The 23,659-nt window shown below is 50.4% G+C and overlaps 1 protein-coding gene across 1 annotated transcript in view; it reads left to right on the forward strand.

Moving 5' to 3' along the window:
- The first annotated feature begins 4,754 nt into the window (after positions 1-4,754).
- Positions 4,755-23,659, forward strand: part of LOC139755593 (uncharacterized) — a 219,165-nt gene continuing 200,260 nt past the window's right edge. Inside the window, exon 1 of the mRNA XM_071674115.1 lies at positions 4,755-6,615. Coding sequence (XP_071530216.1) covers positions 6,580-6,615 — 36 coding nt within the window. The 5' untranslated portion in view covers positions 4,755-6,579. The remainder of the gene's footprint in view (positions 6,616-23,659) is intronic.

Genomic DNA, 23,659 nt, shown 5'->3' on the forward strand with positions numbered 1-23,659 from the left:
TTCATTATCCCATTCACTTGCGGTGAATTAATCTATCCACGTGAGCTGGTTGTCCACCTCTATATTCATTACCTTCTGTCCGTTTCCTTATTGATTTATCGACTCTCCCGGTGACTTCCGCATTCACTCATTCATCCCATACTTCCGCGTCCGCCCTCTCACTCATTCATCGCCCAGACCTCTCGTTTGTTTATTCATTCACGTTTTGCCTCTCGTTTCATTCATTGGTGATCGGGTCATACGTTCATTTGGCCATTCATCATCCTCGTGCCTCGTTCTGCCATTGACTTATCCTCACACACGTTCATTCAGAAAACCAGTGATTTTACTCATCTGTATTGTCACCCACCCCTCTCATCCCTCACATTTACTCACTAATTGTAAGGATATACTGACACTAGCGCGCGCTTGTGTGTGTGTGTGTGTGTGTGTGTGTGTGTGTGTGTGTGTGTGTGTGTGTGTGTGTGTGTGTGTGTTGGCAGCAGAGAGTATCAAGGATGTCGGTAAGTGCGAGAATCTCGGAGATAACACTGCAATAATCCCCCACTTGAGGTGGGCCTGAGCGATCAATGGGTTCCACACCTCCCCCCCAACTCCCTTTACCCACCCATCGGCCCAGAACTCCCCCCCCCCCACCTCCCTCCCTCACCCACCCACTCCTCCGTCCAACCACCCCCGCTCGTCGCCCCACTTCCATGCCCCCTCCATCCCTCGACCCGCCATGGTAGAGGGTCACCCCCTCCCTTAACATTTAAATGTCTCCATGGTGTCTCGTGGAAATATACACACACACACTTACACACACACGCACACACACACACACACACACACACACACACACACACACACACACACACACAGTCCTGTGTGTGTGTGTGTGTGTGTGTGTGTGTGTGTGTGTGTACGTGTGCTCATGTGTGTGTTTATGTGTGTGTACACATGTGTGTGTAGAATACATGGGCTGACCATATCTCGTGTGCCGCATTTGTTCCGTTGGATTCTCTTGTTCTCTGTTCTGTTTTTATCATGTTTGCCCAACCCTGTATTTGCTCTCTCTCTCTCTCTCTCTCTCTCTCTCTCTCTCTCTCTCTCTCTCTCTCTCTCTCTCTCTCTCTCTCTCTCTCTCTCTGCCTGTCGCGTGCTGTTGTTTCCTGACTGGCCAATCGGGAGTCACCCCGCTGAACAACGCGCTGGTACGACCCCTCGAGCACGACGGGCAGAACCTACCCAAGAAGGGGGGTAGGGGGGGTGTTGTGTGTGGGGGGTTGGGGGGGATGGGGGTGTTCGTAACCGCCGTCGTCTGCTTCCAGGGTCGTTCCGACGCGTCGCAGACATCGCGCCGTCAGGGGTGGGTCGGGTCTGGGGTTGATGCCGACGTGTTGTGGAATCGTACCGTCGAGTTGACGGGGTTTGATGAGGACGGACGGACGGACGGATGTGTTAGGGAAGAAGAAGCCCCCCTCCCCTCCCCCCTCCCCCTATCCTTCCATCCATTTCCCCCCCCCTTTTTTTTTTTTAGGTTCGTGCCGACCGAAGATAAACGGAAATACGAAATGTCTACACTCTATCGGCGGACGACAACAAAGACAACAAAGAAATCTACCCAACGCCATTGTTAGCCGGACATTTTGATACAAAGGCACGACGTAAAACTCCCGAGCGAATGAATGTGAAACATTATTAATTAATAGAAGCCATACTTATCATTTAGTATATAAAGATATATGCATATACTGTTCGAATAGACAGGAAACTCAGCGTTGATCAGAGAGGGGGTGTGGTGTGTGTGTGGGAGGGGTAGGGGATTGGATCCGCTCTGAATGATTGAGGTACAGAGTAAATCAGATGAGTATTTTCTTTCTCTTTTCTCTCTCTCTCTCTCTCTCTCTCTCTCTCTCTCTCTCTCTCTCTCTCTCTCTCTCTCTCTCTCTCTCTCTCTCTCTCTCTCTCTCCCCTACACACCGTGGAGGAATATATTCTGAATCACCGGTTGAGTTCCGGTGGGTAATTAGGTACGAATCCGATGAGATAAGACGAATCACTTGAGACCTTTTACACACATACACACACAGACACAGATTCACACACACACACACACACACACACACACACACACACACACACACATATATATATATATATATATATATATATATATATATATATATATATATATATATATATATATATATATATATAGATAACCAGATATAAACAGCTGAATCACCTCCAACACTGTGAATATTACGAAACAATTAAAATGAAAGACTGAAGCATACGAGACTTTACATCATGGGAGAGGCTTTAAAGGAATTGGGAATACTGAGTTATGCAGAATCCCACGTGTGTAGCATCGGGTGACAGATGAAGGCCGGAATCCCACATGTGTAGCATCGGGTGACAGATGAAGGCCGGAATCCCACATATGTAGCATCAGGTGACAGATGAAGGCCGGAATCCCACATGTGTAGCATCAGGCGACAGATGAAGGTTGTTTCTCCTTTACTGCTGGACTAAATTGATACTAAACTGCGATATACCGCAGGAGAGGGGCAGCATGTCCCTGATGCACCCCGGAAAGATATTGGGAATGGAGCTTATGATGATAGATGGATAGACAGATAGGAAGATAGATAGATAGATTGGGAGGTGCGTCACGCCTGGAACATCCAAGTGAGATAAATGACTGGAACTCTCTCCCTGGAGCTGAGGTGTATAGACTCTTCCGTACACCGGCTGGGAAGCGCCTCATGAATTATTGTCGAAAGTTTTCCGAACGCTTTGAGACACGCCTTGAACCTCAGAGCGAAGCCCCGGGGCTCCGAAGCACCCGCCGCACGGCTCCCGACACGGGAAGGAGAAATAGTTAAGGGCGACGACTTTGCAACGACACCTGAACCCATAAAGCAACGACGACACGGTTCGATCCTTGACGACGACGGTTCGATCCTTGACGACGACGGTTCTATCCTTGACGACGACGGTTCGATCCTTTTCGAGCACGACGGTACCGCCCCCTCTCGGACCCCCCCCCCCTTGAGCAGGGAGGTACAACCCTCGGACATGATGGACCTGCATGTCGTCTGAACCCCAAGAGGGTCAAATGAGAGACCAGGTCATCGTACCGCCGTGCTGAAGGATCCTACCGTCGTGCTCAAGGGTCGTACCGTCGTGTTCAAGGGTCATCCCGTCGTCCTCAAGGGTCGTCCCGTCGTGCTCAAGGGTCGTCCCGTCGTGCTCAAGGGTCGTTCCGTCGTGCTTAAGGGTCGTACCGTCGTGCTCAAGGGTCGTACCGTCGTGCTCAAGGGTCGTCCCGTTGTGCTCAAGGGTCGTCCCGTAGTGCTCAAGGGTCGTCCCGTCGTGCTTAAGGGTCGTCCTGTCATGTTCAAGGGTCGTCCCGTCGTGCTCAAGGGTCGTTCCGTCGTGCCCATGGAGCGCCGTCGCTGGCGTGTGGTGAGGAAGGAAGGACAGGTCTCGACTGGTCATCAGCAGACGTCACGGTCACTCACACTCCTCAGATATGGGAGGCGTCGAGGCCGTACAAGACCCACGTTACACATCCGTCACACACCAGGCCGTAACACCCACGTTACACACCCGTCACACACCAGGCCGTAACACCCACGTTACACACCCGTCACACACCAGGCCGTAACACCCACGTTACACACTCAGCTGTAACACACCACCCGTCGTCAAACAACACTCCAACCCCGTCACACAACACCCCACCCATCACACAACACCCCAGCCCGTCACACAACACTCCAACCCCGTCACACAACACTCCAACCCCGTCACACAACACCCCACCCCGTCACACAACAGGCCACGATAACTGTTACATCAAGAACGGAAGTCAGGGAGGTTTGAATGACACCACAAGGGAAACAAAGAAAGAAAAAAATATATCCTCAAGGCTTGTGGCGAGGCTTAGGCGGTACAGTGAGAGAGGGGAGACGCCGGTGGTGAGGGGAGACTCTGGTGGTGAGGGGAAACGCTGGTGGTAAGGGGAGACGCTGGTGGTGAAGGGAGACGCTGGTGGTGAGGGGAGACACTGGTGGTGAGGGAAGACGCTGGTGGTGAGGGAAGACGCTGTTGGTGAGGGGATGACGCTGGTGGTGAGGGGAGACGCTGTTGGTGAGGGGATGACGCTGGTGGTGAGGGGAGACGCTGGTGGTGAGGGGAGACACTGGTGGTGAGGGAAGACGCAGGGATATAGGGGGCTGGGGGGAGGATGTGAGACACTAAGGTAAGGGAAGGGAAGGGAGGCAACACACAAAGGGGGATGGGTAAGGGGAAGGATGTTAGGAATGGGGGGAATATTAGGGAGTGGGGTCGAATGGGTTGCCGGGGAGGGTTAGGGGGGGATGATGATGATGTTGGAGGTGGTTGTAGAGGGGGAGGTGGAGGTCGGCTAGACACAGTGTGGTAGAGGAGGGGGAGGGAGGGAGAAGTGGTAGGTAGGGGAAGGTGTAGAGGGGAGGGGAGGGATGGAAGCAGGAGGAGGGGAGCTTGTGGTAGAATTTATGTTAGGAGGGGGACTGGCCGAGACTGTTGCCCCCTCCCCCCCCTTCCTCTCCCCCGGCCGGCTGGTAGCGACTCACACTGTTGCTGGGTAACATGTGTCAGGGCGGGTGTGGGCCGCGTACTGTAGTATGGCCGGTCTGTGGTGTGAGGCGAGTGTGTGTGTGTGTGTGGTGAGGTAAGGAGTGTGTGTGGTGTGGTGTGCCGTGGTGAGGAGTGTGCGTGGCGCGTGGTATAGGGAGGAGAGTGTGTGTGGTGTGATGGGGAGAGAGTGTGTGGTGTGGTGTGATGAGTATAAGAGTAGAGTGTGTGGGATGTGGTGCGGTATAGTGAATGAAGTATGTGAAGTATTTCGTGGTGAGGAGTGTGCCGTGGCCGAGTTCGTGGACGGTGGTGTGGTGGGTGTATGGAGTGTGGTGAGGGGTGCGTGGAGTGTAGTGTGGTGAGTGCGTGGAGTGTAGTGTGGTGAGTGCGTGGAGTGTGGTGGTAGGTGCGTAAAGCACGTGTAAGTATGACATCTGGAGTGTGTGTGTGTGTGTGTGTGTGTGTGTGTGTGTGTGTGTGTGTGTGTGGTGGAAGTCACTGAGTGCGGGGAGGTCAGAGTAGGTCCTGGGAGAGTGTGTGAGGCAGGCCCCTCGAGTATGGTGCCGGGTAGGGTGTGAGGCAATGGCACGGTGTAGCTCCAACACGCACGGCAAGGTGCGCCGTACGAGGTGTACGTGCAGAGCGTACGGTGAAAGGTGTACGGTTCAAGGAGTGTGGGACAAGGAGTGTGGTACAAGGTGTGCGGTACAAGGCGTGTGGTACAAGGCGTGAGGTACAAGGCGTGCGGTACAAGGCGTGCGGTGGAAGGCGAGGCGTGCAGCAGTGTGGGGAGGAAGGGCGAGCGTGGAGCGCCTTGCCGGGTGTAACCTATCGATTCCTGGGCGTGAGGCGGGAGTGCTCACGTAGTAAGACACTCCTACCATTTCCCTCACTCCCGCCCGGCATGCCAGGTCCTCTACCGACGGAGGAGGAGGGCGAGTCTAGTGAAGTTATCGTCCAGGGAAGTGGTGAAGAAGGAGAGGCCCAGGAGTAAGACGGGGAGAGAGGGAGAGAAAGAGAGGGAGGGAGAGCCGCCTGGTGAACGACGGGGTGCGGGTGATGGTCTGGGTGCGCAGGGCGAGCCTCTGTTGACGGCGGGGGCGGACCCGACGAGCGGTGTGCAAGGCAAGTACAACGTAGCCATGTGCGTGTGTCCCCGGTGGTCTGGTGCTACTACACTGGCGGTAATTACGGGCGTAGGGGCGTGGTGGGCGTCCTGATGGTGGTGTGGGCGTGGTGTGGTGGTCGTGAGGGCAGGCTGCCGGCAGCCCCAACAGCTGACACCGGGACGGGGCTGTGTGTGCTCCCCTGTCGATACTTGCTATCGCCTCCAGTCTGGCCCTCCTCGCTGCCATGATCGGCTCCTACCGCTGCAGGGGGAGGCTTCCCTGCCCCCAGCGCTAGCTATTCAGCCTCTCTCTCCACACCCCAGGGCCTGGCGGCACTGCTCCTGAGGCCAGCATGGTGCCTTGATGTACACACACGAGTGTCACACCTTCCTTCAGAGAGTAGAGAGAGAGAGAGAGAAAGACCATGATGGAACCATACTTGGTGCTGGCCCGGCGAGGCTAGCTACCTTGGTAACTAGTGAGGCAGGGAGAAGCGCCCTGGGTCGCTCCCTCAAACATAAGTGCTCAAAGACTGAGACTCACGTGACACTCGACCCCCTTCCCATGCTCCTCGTGCCGCCGCTGTGCCTTGAACCATTTGTTGTTGTTATAACCTGAGTGTTTAGCCAGCTCCCCGAGCCTGTACGCCGAGAGGGGAGGAGAAATTCAGTAGACGGGCCGTTCTGTTGCCATACAATCCCTCCCTCCCATCAAGGTATTTCTGCATCTTAGTGTCGAGTGAATCTGGCTGTGGTCAGGTCAGGCCAGGCCAGGAACCCCCCTGATACATCGAATTCATAACCGTGTCCCTAAGGGCGGAGTCGGCCTCCAGCACCCTCCTCCCAGCTAGTCAGCCGCCATGGACAAACTCCTGCAGAAACTCCGCCAAAATATGGTGAGTACCCAGCGCCCTCTGTTACCAGGGAGGCGCAACACTTACTCCCCTCACCTTCACTCCGCTACTTGAATTTAAATTCAGTTCGTTCCGTTCATCAGTACCTTGTCTTAAAGAAGTGATATATATATATATATATATATATATATATATATATATATATATATATATATATATATATATATATATATATATATATATATATATATATATATATATAATTAGCAAGAACCAGCGTATTTGTCTGTCTACAAATAACCATTAGTGTTAGCGCCATACAACACTGGCGGTTTGAAGTTCACACTTGATTTCGTAAATCTCCGGGATTATCTATATCTACAACCCCCCCCCCTTCCCCCTTCTCCCTTCCTCCCCAGATTTTTATAAAGCTCTTCGCCCCTTCCACTCCCTTCCTCTCTCCCTCCCTCCCCTTCCCTTCCCTTCGTCCAGATTTTCTGTTGGCCTGGAAGCCTGCTGGGAGAACCTGGAAACCCCCAGCACCCCTCTTGCCCCCCTCCTCCCCGTTTCCCTGTCTCTCCCGGTCTGGAAATTTCTGTAGGCGATGCGGCACATATGAATCAAAGTTAGTTCGTGTCTGTCTCTTTAATTCTGTCGTATGGGGGTGATGATTCTGATTCGCGATTCACTGGCGGCCATGACAGACAGAGATTTTGTCGTCAGGTTGATCCACGGGGCGGCAGAGGGGTTGGAAAGAGGAATGACTTTAATGTAAGTCGTAACTTCTCTTCTCAGTGACAGTGATTGAAAACAACTGTACACTGACCAGCAGTATTGTACACCGTGCAGTGATTGTCACTGGACTTATGAACGTTATGTACTGCTCAGCAGCAGTGAAGGTTGACTGACAGACTGGTGGTTGACATTGCCCAGTTGGTTGCACTGTTCACTGACACTGTAGGCTTATCGCTATACACTGACCCCGAGACACTGCAGTGTAGTGAACACGATAGAGTGAACATTTGATAACAACATCCTACACTGACTTTTACCATCAATGTTTTACCGTCCATGATGATACACTGACCATACACTACACTGATCAGAGTCGTACCTTGGTTCATTATACTGTCCAGAATGCTACTGTTACCCACTGACTACACTGTAGTGTTGATCTACACTGACCAATACCTTTTAATCACCGTTGTTCTACAGATGTCAGCACTGTCAGCCTTCTACACTGACCAGCGTTGATCAGTAATACTGACTGACCAATTCAGATGAGCAAAATGGACTTTACACTGATCAAAAGTGGCTACATACTGATTGATCATTAGATGAACTGATCAACAGCGATGACAAACTACACTGACGAACACAGTACACTGACGAAAGGACAACCGCACAACCTCAGTGTACAGAGACCAGATGTACATGTACACTTAGTAACACTGTAGCTCCACCAACAGGTATGACGACCAACCGCTCTTACTAACAGTACACTGACTCACCACCAGTCATCAGTGAAATACACTGCACTTTACCGGGAGTAAAAATGTACATCACTTCGAGATCTGCAGTGCTCAAAACTGTATACTGTCTGACAGTTTTCAGTGACGAGCTGTGATTATTCAGCAGTACTGCACATGACTACACTGCATGTAGGTCATCATTCTACACTGACTGTCACTGTTCATCCAACAGTGATGCATGTAGGCAAAACACTGACGAGAACGCTTCACTGACCAGAATTTCAGTGTTGATCTACACTGTACCGTACATAAGTAAACAGTAAAAGCTATCCAAAAATGTACACTGATGAGTGTACTGACTGACGCTGTGTACACTGACCAGAGAGGGACACGGACAATGATGGTCACGACAGTAAACTGACCATATACACTGACTATTAGTGTGTACACTGACAAGAAAGGGTCACAAATATAAATGTCTGCTGCAGTACACTGCGTAACAGTACACTTGCCGTCACTGTACCGACGCTGCACAATGATTTTCCACTGTCCACTGATCAACAAGGATTCACACTGTACGTGCACTCAGTGTGTAGACACTGCACGGGCGAATCACACTTTCTCTCATTACAGTATACAACACTAACCATCCTGGTACACTGAGTACCAGTACACTGGCCAACAGTGAACAGAGTTTATACGTAGAGACTTAACCAGCGTTGTACACTGACCTACAACATTGTATTTTAATCTACACTGATTTTTTTCATAATATTATGATCTGATTACCAGCAGTGTAGAATGACCTTCACTGTACACTGACTAGCAGGTCTGTACACTGATAGACACTGCACACTAAATATTGTACTCTGAATATCAGTGTACTGCACTTCACAGTATCACTAACACTTCGCTGACGAGTTACACTGCACACAGATTAGCAGTGTACATTGACAAGCTGTGTACCAACATTGATTGCACACATGGCAACACTATACACAGCTAAGCCACATTGTACTGAACAACGAACAGCATTTTAGACTGACAGTGTTGTACATTGCACAACATAGTATACTTTGGCCAGTGACCGACACGTTACACTGACCAACATTGTACACTGACCTGCACTTTGAATTAGGGGCATCTTACACTGACAGGTCATTGTACACTGATACGGTATGCTGATAATCACTGTACACTGACTAACACGGTGTACTGATTATCTCTGTACACTGTTCAGCAGCTCTTTACACTGACCTACAGTGTGCGTTCGTCGACACTGTACTCCTGCCTGACTCTGTACACTGACCTGTGATGTACATCGATAACAGTGTACTACACTGACAGAGAAAATCTATACTGACCAACAGTGTGCAAGCCCTCAACACTGTCAGGTATACTGCAGAAGGACCGTCTTGTGTATACACTTGTGAACACTGTACACTGACTAACACTGTGGTTCTCCGGCAGATCTATGTATTGATAAAGTATATATATTAGAAAATGGAATGTGTTTTGCCTCGGCCATTAATTTGCTGTGAGTTTGACGACGTATAGACTCACAAGTGACGGAATATCGGCGGAGCAAGCTTCAAGAAATGTCGCACTTGCCAAGACATTTCGCGATACATAAAGTTTCTTTTTTTTCTTTAAATAAATTCGCATCGGTAAAATGATGAGAGTTGCCAAATATCGCCATTTATTGCTTCGCTATTTTTTTTTCTCTTTTTTTTGAGGGAAGAGAGAGAGAGAGAGAGAGAGAGAGAGAGAGAGAGAGAGAGAGAGAGAGAGAGAGAGAGAGAGAGAGAGAGAGAGAGGAGGGGGATTTTTTTTTCGACCTCGACCCCGACCTTTACGAGGAGGGGACTTTGACCCACGTGACCTGGCCTTAGCCTTGATGACCTCCTCGCCAGCGCGTGAACGTGTTCGTCTGTGTCTTAGTAATTAACCAAGTTAATAATTAGTGGGAGGGGGGAAGGGGGGGGTTGTTGTTGGTGGTGTTGTTTACATGTCATTTTACGGGAGTGTGGTGGTATTAAGGAGCGTTTGTTTATTGCAGGATGTGTGTGTGTGTGTGTGTGTGTGTGTGTGTGTGTGTGTGTGTGTGTGTGTGTGTGTGTGTGTGTGTGGAGTTAGATGGCTTTCCCATGAGTTTCAGTAGATGGCTGGATTGTACTGGAGGTAAAAAAAAAAAAAAAATCATGGCTGTGTTTGTGCTATCTTTTTTTTTTCATACCACGAAAGACATTGACTGTTGCTGTATAGCCAGTAATATACGTACACTGTAATGTACTTCCTGAGGAGGACTGTACACTGACATTATACTGTATACATCAGTTTACAAGTGTTGTTTTTGTTGTTAATGATTGACAAGAGTAGCATACACTCCTGTGTATGCTGAACTACACTTGTGTTCTCTGGCCGACACTGCACACTGCTCAGTGTTGCAGTTTTGATCAGCAGGTCGAGTTACCTCTCGACTTTTACACTGATAAACTGCACACTGAAACGGACAGTTTACATTGACCTGACGAACTCTGTATGCTGATCAGTGTAGGGTGGTGGTGGTCAGTGTAGTGATGGTGGTCAGTGTAAAGCAGTGCCCTGAGAAGCACATTATGGTGGTCACTATTTTCTGATCAACACTGACCATCTTTAAGACCTGGCCAACATTGTACTGGTCAGTATTCCTCATAGGTCGAAACTGTACACTGAACTCTTCCGGAGACTGAGCAACGCTGAACACGGATCAGCTACACTGTACACTGACCCAAAACAGTGATCCCTGATAGGTTACCATGTACACTAAATAATTGTCATTTACCTACACTATACTGATCAACTCATATCACAATTGAACAGTTTCGCCCACCATACTATACTGTACCGAACTGCACGTTTGATTGTACACTGTCAGATACTATGTAGTACTCAGCAGTTTATACTGACATCAATGTACGGTGGCCAACGTCGCACAGTGGCTGACACTGTAGACTGACCAACGCTTTGGTACACTGGTCAATACTGTACACTTCTCAGCGCTCGCCTTCACTCCACCCCGATCGATGAAGGCTCTACACTGACCTTCGCTAACCTGACACTGAATGGTGCACGTTGAGTAACACTTCAGACCGGACAACACTGTCTGTACACTGACCATCACTGTCTACTACACAACACTGACCAACACATGGGGTACTGTACACTGCCGATGAACTGTGACCCTCTTACATTCACTACACTGACCCTTCACTTCGAACGATATGTCCTGACCAATGAAATCACACTGATTGACACTGTATGCCGATGAGCAGGGCGGTAACATCAACAAAGTGTGGTGTGTTCTGTGCTTGGAAGCAGGACGAACGGCATTCGACAGAGGGGAGAAGTGAGAGACGACGCTGATTCAGGAGGGAAGAGGTTCTTGGTAAAGAACTTCATGGAGTTCCACGAGAGAGGGAGCTCTCTCGCCCAGACATGAGAGGAGAAGGCTTGGGGATAAGAGGGAAGAAACCCCTTCAGTGGGTAGAAGATTACCTCAGTGGGAGGGGACAAAGGACCTCATGGCAAAGGAACCTTCTCAAAGTGGGTTCGGGGTCTCCGGCGGAATGGAAAGTAATGAGGATGGGACGCGGTGTAATAAGCAGGAGGAATGTGTGTGTGTGTGTGTGTGTGTGTGTGTGTGTGTGTGTGTGTGTGTGTGTGCGGGGAAAGGGCTTGGGAGTCGACATCTTCCCCTTACCTGACGCCAGAGTCTCACCACAGGGGAATAATTGAGGAGACCAACTGTCTGCTGGCAAATATTAGAATAACATTCAAGTTCATGTGTAAGGGAAACGTCCCGCAAGCCGTTCCCATCTTACGTGAGGCCACAGCTAGAATGCGCCTCTCAAGTTTGGCCACCGCAGCTGAAGAAGGCCATAGGTCTCGGTTCAGTGGAGGGCCATGTGGTCGCAACACGGGGCTCTGCACAGCGGAGGAGGAGGAGGAGGAGGAGGGGGTTCATATTGTGGCACCCCGGCTGGACCTGTCATGATACGTCAACGACACGTAGCGGTGGATGTCTTCCTCCATCAGAGAACGACACGCGTCCCTTCGGGGAGAACATGTGATTGATACATGGAGGAGCCATGAGGGGTCCTTGTAAGGGAGGGAGATGTGGCGGGGTGTGGCGGGTCCTGGCTGATGTGCCGCTGGAAAATTCAGTCGGCTTGGGTCAGGGGACACGAAATAACAACCTCATCCGTTTTTTGTTTTTTCTTCCTCGATGTGAAAAGAAAAAGAAACACAGAATATCAGTGTGGTTAAGAGCGACTTTGTTAGTCAACTGACGTGCAGTGAAGATCAGTGGGAGTGTGGCCTTTGTTGTCTTTTCCTAGCGCTACCTCGCGCGCGTGCAGGGGGGAGGGGGTTGTCATTTTATGTGTGGCGGGGTGGCGACGGGAATGAATAAAGGCAACAAGTATGAATTATGTACATGTGTATATGTGTATATGTCTGTGTATGTGGGTGGGTTGGGCCATTCTTTCGTCTGTTTCCTTGCGCTACCTCGCTAACGCGGGAGACAGCGACAAAGTATAATGAATAAATAAATGAATGAATATGAATATATATATTAAATGTCGTTGTTTTTCCTCTAGACCAGAATGGTCCTTGTTTGCCGTACTGCAGGGATGCTGAAAGAGAGAGAGAGAGAGAGAGAGAGAGAGAGAGAGAGAGAGAGAGGCTCGGGCACACGGCACCATATCAAGCGTGTTCAGCAATATACTAGAGGGTCAAGAGTGTCTAATGCCTTGGAGGGCTCTGTCTGAGGGCTGTGATGGAGAGGGCTGGGGATGAGGGCGCTTGGGTGAGGGGGCTTATGGTAAGGGGGCGGGGAAAGTGGCGGTGAGGGCTGGTGGTGATGAGGGCTGGTAGTGATGAGGGCTGGTAGTGATGAGGGCTGATAAAGGTGAGGCTGAATAGACTGAAGGCTGGCTAGGGTGAGCGCTGGCAAGGGCGAAGACTTGCTAAGGAGAATGCTGATTTGGATAAAGGCTGCCTAGGGTGAGCGCTGGCTTGGGTGAGGGCTGGGAAGGGTGAAATCTGGGTATTGTCAGGGCTGGCTAGTTTGGGGGCTGGCTAGTTCGGGGGCTGGCTAGAGTGACGCATTGCTAGGATCAGATCAGTCTAAGGTGTAGGCCGGCTAGGGTGAAAGCTAGCTAGGATGAGAGCTGGCCAGGGTGACGCCTAACTGGGGTGAGTGCTGGCTAGTGTAATGCTCACTAAACTGAAATCTGGCTAGAGTGAGGTGCTTCTAGGGTGAGGTTTGGCTAGGGTGAGGGCTAGGCCACGAGGGTGTAATGCATGGGAAGCCTAGCAACACACACACACACACACACACACACACACAACAAACAATAGTGTAGATATTAACGAGGGTAGAGAGGCTGGGCTGAGGAGAGCAAGGGGAGGCACAGAGCCGACACTGATGGGGCACAGAGGAGAGAGAGAGAGAGAGAGAGAGAGAGAGAGAGAGAGAGAGAGAGAGAGAGAGAGAGAGAGAGAGAGAGAGAGAGAGAGATTGAACGTTGGAGGGGCAGGAGAGATTATCCTGGCCTGGGAAAAATATATGCAGACACCAGGTGTTGTTGCGAAAGGGGGGTGGCGGTGGTGGTTGAGGGGGGGGGGTGTTATATACAGGTGAGCCTAGATTGATTCGTCGTCGTCGCTCGCCAGGTGGATGGCTGGGGGAAGTGTCCGCCACGACCGTGGTGCGTCGCTAGTGTTACGACCTCGGGGTGGGAGACTTGCGACGCCCTCAGGGACGACCGACGAGAGGTCGTCACCAGCAGGGATAGACCAGGGTCGAGCCTCGACCCAACGGAGGGATAGGTTAGGCTAGAGCTGAGGAAGATGGGTTTCGTGTTATATTAAGTCATACTTAATGTCAGCCATGATACAGGTCATGTATAACCCCAGATCTACACAACTTGTTAAACTGGCCAGGGGGGAGGGTGGCGTCGCGTATCCAATCACTTTCCCCTCCCTCGTTCCTAATCCTCTTGTAACTCCCTAATCCGTGAACATGACGGGAGGAGAAGGATCTGAGCCCTTACGAAGGTCAGAGGTAAAGAGATTGACCTCAGCTTGTGACCCCAAGTTGTGGTCAACAGGACTGACGTAAGAATGTAAATTTTTTTTGAGAGAGGAATGAGATTACGGATTGAGGCGAATGGTGAGGACCGACTCCATATTTTTACATTAAATGTTTTGGTAGTGAAATCGAGGCGATCCTTTGAGTGTATATGTGCATAAATCTAGATGGGCTTCATTGTTTTACCTGGCGAACAGTTGAACGTACCAGCCCTATATCTGACATCGCACCGGAATAAATAAACCACTTGGTCGTAATGCGTCTCCTTAAAGCACATGGATCAATAACCTTCTACTGAGAAATTCACAGTAGAATGGCCCTTAGTGAGCCGTTAGGTGTATCTTCCTTCATTATACAGTATTGTATTGTGTTGCATCGTGCACAGGGGTACATGGGAAGGGCAGATATCACCAGGAGTCACGGTGTTGAGACATTGATATGGGTGAAGGTTCAAAATCAGGGCCACTTTAAATGCCCTGTTACCTGTGTAAGTCCATAATACGGCGTTCATTGTTACACATCCCTAACACCATGCCCATGGTACACGTCCCTATTGCCACGTCCCTTGTACACGTCCCTAATACCGTGCCTCTTGTACACGTCCGTCGCACATGTCCCTAATACCACGCCCCTGTACATGTCCAAAATTCCGCGCCTATTGTTACGCATCCGTTGCTCACGTCCCTAATACCACGCCCCTTGTACACGTCCCTAATACCGTGCCTCTTGTACACGTCCGTCGCACATGTCCCTAATACCACGCCCCTGTACATGTCCAAAATTCCGCGCCTATTGTTACGCATCCGTTGCTCACGTCCGTAATACCACGCCCCTTGTACACGTCCCTAATACCGTGCCTCTTGTACACGTCTCTCCTACACGTCCCTGATACCACGCCCCTTGTACACGTCCCTAATACCGTGCCTCTTGTACACGTCCTTCGTACACGTCCCTAATACCACGCCTCATGTCACACGCTGACCACATCAGGGTTTCACCTCGTCACAGGTCGTCATATATACACTGAAATCCTGTAGTACAACTGTGTGTTAGAGGTGGTGTGGCCCGCACAGCAACACTGGCTCTACCATAGCTCTGGTATGGTCGTGTTTCTACGCACATTTCATTTTCCAAATTACTAATTTTGGAAATAGGGTGATAATTTGTCCGGCTCCCTCTTCACCAATTGATCCCCCGGGGAGGGAAATTGGTTGGTGTGCCAAGGCAATTTTGTGACAAATTATATTAGGATATTATGAATGATGTTAGGGAAGATTGTAGGGGGACTGGATTCTGCGCGCGCGCGCGCACACACACACACACACACACACACACACACACACACACACACACACACACACCGTTTGAGAGGGAGAGGTGGAGAAGGCTGATCTTCCTCCTTTTCAGCGTTGCTGTACACTGTGTGTGTGTGTGTGTGTGTGTGTGTGGACGTAGCCTCAGGTGGGGAACGTCACCACAACGTGGGGTAACCGTGGTATCCGTCAGCTGGACATCAGCTCAATGTACACATCCCACAACGATGGTGTTAATGTGTCTTGCTTAAATCCAGAGTTTGTGGCGAGGATAGCTAGCTCGCTCCCGCTGAGAGGTGGGCGCGCGCCTCTCTCTATCTCCCTCTCCCTCCCTCCCTCTCTCTGCTCCTCTCGTATGTCTTATTATTTCACGCCGGGAACATCCCTAACTACGGCTATGGTCGGTAGGGCGATCTGGTGTGTCGTGGACGATCAGATTCTGCAAGACACGGAGCCATTCATATTGCGACAATGACGTGAACCTCATCGGAGAGCAGACTGAACTCCTCTCTCACTGTTGAGAGACATGATGGCTCTGAGGGACGTCTGGAGAGGGGTCACAGTACAGTCGAAATAAACCATGACACGAGGGAGGGACGCCCCAGGGGGAGTGCAGGAAATGACCTTGTCCTCAGCACCACACGCCAACCGTGGCATCAATTAAGAAGGCCCGTGCGGCGATAGTACGGGTCTGTGAAACCAAAGAGGCCAATCTGGTGGTGCCAGATTGGCGCTGCTAGCTTTCTCTGAACTGGGGTGTAGTGGGTGCCTGAGCCTCATTGCTTATGGAAGCAGACCACATGGTCCGGTATGGGAATGCAGAGACATCGGTCTGTTCAAAGACCTAGACCACTGATATGGAGTGTTCGGACATGAGCGTATCCTGTACAGTTTCAGCGACGCAAGACCCGACACCTCCCGGAGACATCCCAGCCCTAAGTTCTACAGACCTATCGATGGTGGGGCTTCCTCCCTCGGAAGGACCATTTCCGAAGTAACCTCCGTTGGAATCTATATCGACGCGCGTGGCAAAATGGTCACTGGAGGATGATATGGTCGTACCATGAGACACGTATTCTAGGGTCTCGTGCACAGCGATCGATCTTTCCCCATGACGTGAAAATTTACATGTGACGCGCGGATCATAGGTTTATGACTTGGGAGGGAGTATGAAACGTCTGGTGGAGCACTGGGACCACCGCCCAGAAATTTCCAGGACTTTTATAGAAACTACTGGACTAATTAGATTACACACACACACACACACACACACACACACACACACACACACACACACACACACACACACTCACAATTATTTTTCCTCTGTCCCAACGTGTCCCTTTTATCCATATGAGGCTCCTGCAGCACACAGGAAGCTGACCACGTCCACCGGTCGGGGACCACAGGATCATGGAAGTGTTTGTGGTGTTGCGTCAACCAGAGGGACGATCTCCACTCCCGCACAAGACGACGTCGCACTCGACTCTCCAGAAACCCATCAGCATGCGTCTGTGCTGGCGCCTCAGGTGCTATGAATCGGCCGTCCGTCAATGTAAGGACCAACAAGGGGCAGGTCAGCAGTATACCGTCCACCCTCAAAGTGCAGGGCATACACGAGCTTGGACGAGATCGCCTCCGCCTCCTCATCAGGTACACACACACACACATACACACCAGGATACCTCGGTCAGAGGTGGAAGTGGCGGGGGGAGAGCAAGGAAGCCCGCCCAAAACGGACGTCAGGTACACACACACACACACACACACGCGTCTCTAAAAATAAGCGACTCATGGAGGAAGAGTTTCCACAAATATGTGGGAGCTGCACGTGGGCTGTGCTGCCAATGATTGATGAACCTCGTCAGCCTCTCTTAAAGGTGACATCCGTCTGTTCTTGTATGTTCTCCACAGGTTCTCCTTGATGTCTGCTGCCCACTGATCTGTGCCTTGCTACAGCTTCTGCTGCACATTCCTCTTCCTACTTCACAGTCGACTTAGGTTAAGGAGTGGTGGAAACTCACATGACAGGCGATAGATCCATGGAAATTTATCGAGAAGTATTTGGCATATAAATACACATTTACTGAGCATATTAAGAATGATATTACCATTGAGAGATTTGATGACATCTGATTGTAGTGTCTGAACGCGATATACCCTCCATGCCCATGATAATTCTGCTCACGTTTTGCTATCAAACGTGAAAACTCATGGGTACAACAGTTGCGTAAAGTTACTATATCCGTGTGGCGGTGTGAGTGTCCTCTCCCCCTCCCCCCACCCATCCCCTCCACGTCCAGCCCTCACGAATCAAAACAAACGATCGCCAGAGCCACCTGACGGTGGCGTCCGAACTACACCAGTTGCCACGGTAACCACTACCATCAGCCCGGTCTGACAAAGTACCCACGGATGATTATGGGTTGCCCTTAGACTTCGCCAGAGTTCCTACGGGTCTTTGTTCATAGGTGATGTAGAGCCAGGAGCATAAAAAAAAGCGATAAAATCGGATAAAAAACAAGAATAAAGTGAATCATTACCGTCAAGACGATGCAGATTTTTCGTATTGGGGGAAGAATTCGTCATTTTCCCTGAAAGGGTGTGAACTGGACACGGGTAGACACCGCTTCGTTGATATATTCATTAAGGATATTCGCACGATGGGTAAAAAGCTGTTACGCCCGGCATGTAGTGTCTACATAGCTGATTGGCTGGCTACTCACTTTCGACCAGGGAGAAAAGGAAGATGATTGAAGGTGAAAGATTCGGGTGGGAAAGTTTCTGTTTCCTGGTCATGGTCTCGTGGTCCCTGTTGTGTGTGTGGAAGACTCCGCCAGGGTGTTGGGAGGGGTGTTGATGGGTCGTCCAGCAAGGAGGGCGGAGGCCTCGTGCCACGGCTGGTCACCACCCGGTCCGTACGTGTGGGAGCTGAATGGGTCGTCCTCCAGACGGAAGGAGGATGGCGGAGGAGAGCTGTCGTGTAAAGGGTGGTGGTGGTGGGGTGCGGGCTGGGCTGGTCGTCGCGACGTGTCGTCCGCGGGTCATTTGCTTTGTGTTGGTGTGTGTGGCAAGAGAGAGAGAGAGAGAGAGAGAGAGAGAGAGAGAGAGAGAGAGAGAGAGAGAGAGAGAGAGAGAGAGAGAGAGAGAGAGCGAGCAGGTACCTTCCTCGCCAGCAAACATGAACGTCAGCATCCAATTACCGCCGGTGTGAGGAAGGCGTGGGCCCCCTCCCTCAGCCGACGATGGTGTGGTGCCTCACACACGGACGCCTCAGTGGTCTCTTGTGAGGGGCCCACCACACGCTAGACCCCCACCTGGTCACTCCCAGCCATACTGACGGCGCCTGGAACCATCAGACTCATTTTTGATGTGTGTGGGAGAATGAAGCTGCCCTGCAACCCCCCCCCTCCTCCATCTTCCACTTCCCCCTTTCCCCCGTCCTAAAGGTGGGTGGTTCCCTCCTCATCACATATCACACGCTGTATACTTCCCAGATTCATACATTTGTACGTTCTAATCACTCTGTATCACCCTGGGCGTCTGTGCCACCGTGGATGTCTCTGTGTCATCGTGCGTGTCTATAGCACCCTGGGCGTCTGTGCCACCATCTTAGGATTTGTTTTACAAGCCTACATCCTTCAACATGAGCCCATAGTTTAGCTCCTAATGTATTTTCCTGCAGTAATCACATGTCTGTCCTGGTTGTATTTTCATTCATTTCCCGAGGTGGTTTGGGAGGAGTCAATTTCCCTATAAAATGTACCCCTCAGTTCGATCCTTGTGTAAGAAATGGCTTCTTTTTTTCCTCTCCTAATGTTGAGACTGCACGAGCGATCGAAGCCTTAATTAAGGCTATCTCATCAACGCTAAGTGTGGATGAACAGCTGGGATGACTGTGGACCGACCCCTCGCAACCGGGAATCGAACCTCACTCGCTCGACCCCGGGGCTGGGCTGTATCTTACTGCAAACCTCAGTAGGTCCACGTCTGCTCCACCACCGCTTGACGTAATGGTGAGGGTCGCCGATCAGAGGAAGGTGGTGGACGTGAGGGTCGGAGAGGGTCAGTGTTACGGGAGGGGAGTTCAGTCCCATTACACCGGTGAGGCGTCCGGTTACACACACACACACACACACACACACACAGAGTCTCTCTCTCTCTCTCTCTCTCTCTCTCTCTCTCTCTCTCTCTCTCTCTCTCTCTCTCTCTCTCGGCTGAAGTGTGAGCCCCTCGCACCTTACAATGTTGAGACGTGGTTCGCGGGGTGTGCCCATTATGTACACCCCCTGGGCACAGAGGAGGGACACTGAAGGCTTCTCTCTCTTTCCTCATATCATTTAACATGTGATATGGAATATATCCTCTTGGTTATAATGCGGATATACCTTGAGATACACATACTTTTATGAGGTAAACGTGTATAGTTTGAAATATATATCTCCGTGGTATGAGCGGGTATGGCTTTCGAATATGTCTACATGGTGGGGGTGTATTACCATCTATTGACGGCTGGGCAACCGTCAGGAGTTTGAGGCGTTGTTTGCGTCCATTATTGTTTGTTGTTTACTGAGAGAGAGAGAGAGAGAGAGAGAGAGAGAGAGAGAGAGAGAGAGAGAGAGAGAGAGAGAGAGAGAGAGAGAGAGAGAGAGAGAGAGAGAGGCTGGCCAAGGTTGCCTACTGTTTGTTTCGTCCTCTAGTGACCTGTTGCATGATGTATTGTGTATTTGCTGCAGGATGTATTTGGTGCATGGCTGTGCATTGCATTTGCTTCATTATGTCCTTATTTGTCATATGACGCATTGGCTTCGCTGTAGCGTGTACTTGCTGCATGATGCATTGTATTTGTTACGTGATGTACTGTGTTTGTTGCGAGGCTTATTTGCTGCATGATGTATTGTACTTTCTGCACGTCAATGTGCTTCATTTGCTGAACGTTTTAATGCATTTGTTGCATGGTGAACCTGCATTTGTTGCATGATGTACTGTATTTGCTGCATGGTTATGTACTGTATTTACTGCATGACAACAAGCTGCATTTGCTGTATTATACTGTACTGTATTTACTGCATGACAACGAGCTGCATTTGCTGTATTATACTGTACTGTATTTACTGCATGACGATATACTGTATTTGTCGTATGACATTGGACTTTATTTACTGCATGATAATGTACTGTATTTGCTGCATGACAATGTACTCTGTTTGCTGCATGATGTACTGTGTTTGCTGCATGATGGACCGTGTTTGCTGCATGATGTACTGTGTTTGCTGCATGATGTACCGTGTTTGCTGCATGATGGACCGTGTTTGCTGCATGATGTACTGTGTTTGCTGCATGATGTACCGTGTTTGCTGCATGATGGACCGTGTTTGCTGCATCATGTACTGTCACTTGCAGCATGGGAATGTACTGTGTTTGTTATATGTGCTGTGTTTGCTGCGTTATGTACTGTCTTCCTTGCAGCATGAGAGTGTACCGCATTTGTTACATGTACCGTGTTTGCATCATGATAATGTACCGCATTCACATGCTGTTCCAGTATTAGTTATGCAGGTGAGGGCATTCATGCACAGTAGGGGTATGTACTGTGAGGATGTTCTGATGGGCTTGGCATTCCTTGTAAGGCCGACGATCTGATGGTTCCAGACGGCCTGATAGCTCCTCCCGCATTGTAGGCTCTACGTCCTGATAGCCTTGACCTTCCGATAGACGGAGCACTGAATGCGACCAGTAGATAAAAGACATCGCCGCCTTCCGACCGTGAGAAGGAAAACAGATAAGTGAGGTTAAATATAGGTTCTCTCCAGCCCACTGGCGTTGGCGTACGCGTGCGTAATTACCTATTTGTAACTGTACGGGGGGGCGGGAGGGTAGATTACGCTCGTGGCCCTGCCCGCCCATCTCTAGTAATTTATCATCCAACATTTGAAACTGCCGCGTGTCGTCTGCATTGACCACCTCCTCCGTCAGCTTATTCCATTCGTCCACCACTCTTCTCTCTTCCAAGATGGACACAGTTAAGTAAGCCTTCTAGCCTTTCCCTGTAACTGAGATCTCTTAAGTCTGTTGACCTCCTCTGGACCTTCTCTATCAACTCTATCTGATTTTTGAGCTGAGTGTGTGTGTGTGTGTGTGTGTGTGTGTGTGTGTGTGTGTGTGTGTGTGTGTGTACCAGGTAACAGCAACAACCCCTCCCCCATTCTCTCGCCAGAGGAAAGCGTCATCATGATCCCCTGCAGAGCGCAGCACCTGTCGCTTTGAGGGGTACCCCAGGACCCGCCGTTACTCGTGCCTACACTGTTTTTCCTCCCCGCCACCTTCTCACCTCCGTGTTGACGCCCATGGACCCAATTATGCAAAGCCAAGCACTCGTCAGCCGGTGTAAGATGGCGCAGCCAACACCTCATGCTAGGTATTATCTGGGAGCGCCGCTGTTCAACACTGTTGTATTTGCATAAGGTAAATTACGCGGACGTGCGTTTACTACCGAAGTTGTTAGACAAACAGTAGCCTTACTAGGGGTCCCTGGGGGTCAGTGTGTGTGTGTGTGTGTGTGTGTGTGTGTGTGTGTGTGTGTGTGTGTGTGTGTGTGTGTGTTTAGCTGCACCAGACGTTTGGTAACGTCTTTAAGTACGACTGTACGGAGTTTTTGAGTACGACGGTACGGACGCCTTGAGCACGACGGTACGACACGACACTTTGGTATGTTGGTCTGGTCTAGCCTGGCCTGGCCCTTTCGACCAGACTCACCCCCCTTAAAAGGATCATCAGGTCGAAGGCTAGGCCGTCAACACCCAAAACCCAAGGGTCGCACCGCCTTGCTCAATGGGTCATTGCGTCGTACTCAAGGGGTTGTGCCGTCGTGCTCAAGGGGGAGGTTTAGAGACCGCGGAGCGAAGCCCTAGCAACGGAGTTCGTCAGGAACGTTGTGATGCAATAGATGTAGGCCATCAGCTGGTTCTTTATGTTTACTGAGAGAGAGAGAGAGAGAGAGAGAGAGAGAGAGAGAGAGAGAGAGAGAGAGAGAGAGAGAGAGAGAGAGAGAGAGAGAGAGAGAGAGGCGCGGGCTGGCAGGAGTGGCGGTCGACGTCAGATACTCACTTATACAACAGAAGGGAGACACGCTGGTTCGATTCCCTTATGGGCTCGTCTCCCTCGATGTAAGGCGTCCGGTGAAGTGGCAGGTGCTGGAAGAGGGACCTCCTCCTCCTCCTCCTCCCCCCCGGGCCGTCTCTGTCTCTCGACAGCTGTGGCTTATAGATGGCACCGTGGCTGCTGTTGCTGCAGCTGCGACAACTGCTTTTGTTGCTGCTCCTGCTGCTGTTGTGGCTGCTCGTGCATATTTGTTACGTCCCTTCATTTATTTTTATTCCCTGATTTATTTTCTCCTGTTGGCGTGGTCGTATACTTGCGAAATAGCGAGGGACGTGTGTGATCCCGAGAAATTACCGCCAGCTGGACAAAGAAGTCTGTGTTTACTGTGGTATTACGGTAGGTCTGACGCCTCTTTGTCGAGGAAGACGCAGTTTTTGCTGGCATTTGAAGAAGGTGGTCAATAAGTCCTTGGACACGACGGTACAACCCCCTGAGTATGATGGCTGGGCCGGGCGGGGCACGACCGTCGTGCTCAAGTGGCAGTACCGTCGTGCTCAAGAGGTTGTACCGTCGTGCTCAAGGAGTTGTACCTTCGTGCTCAAAGGGTTGCATAGTCGTGCTCAAGGGTCATACCGTCGTGCTCAAGGGTCGTACCGTCGTGCTCAAGGGTCGTACCGTCGTGCTCGAGGGTCGTACCGTCGTGCTCGAGGGTCGTACCGTGGAGGTCAAGACTTTAATCCCTCGGTAATGAACACGTGTGTAAGCATAATAAAAACCATGACTGCCTGGACACATGCTAGGGCGACCCCGGCACAAGCGTAGGCGACCAATGAAGTAATTACTTCCATATTAAGATAATTTACGCTTATTTTCTCTCGTGATTAAGAAAATAAATGAGAAATTTCCGAGATGACTTGGTGTTCTGAAATTACCGTTCCTTATTAAACAAAGATCTTCACAAAGGAATTCTGCCGCTGATGAATGTTTACTGTTTTGAAAATTACATTAAAAAAATAAGATGTAAAAAGAATGTAAACATGGAATTGCACCACGATTCTCCAATT

The sequence above is a fragment of the Panulirus ornatus genome, chromosome 19 (assembly GCF_036320965.1).
Source record: "Panulirus ornatus isolate Po-2019 chromosome 19, ASM3632096v1, whole genome shotgun sequence".
Taxonomy (NCBI): Eukaryota; Metazoa; Arthropoda; class Malacostraca; order Decapoda; family Palinuridae; genus Panulirus; species Panulirus ornatus.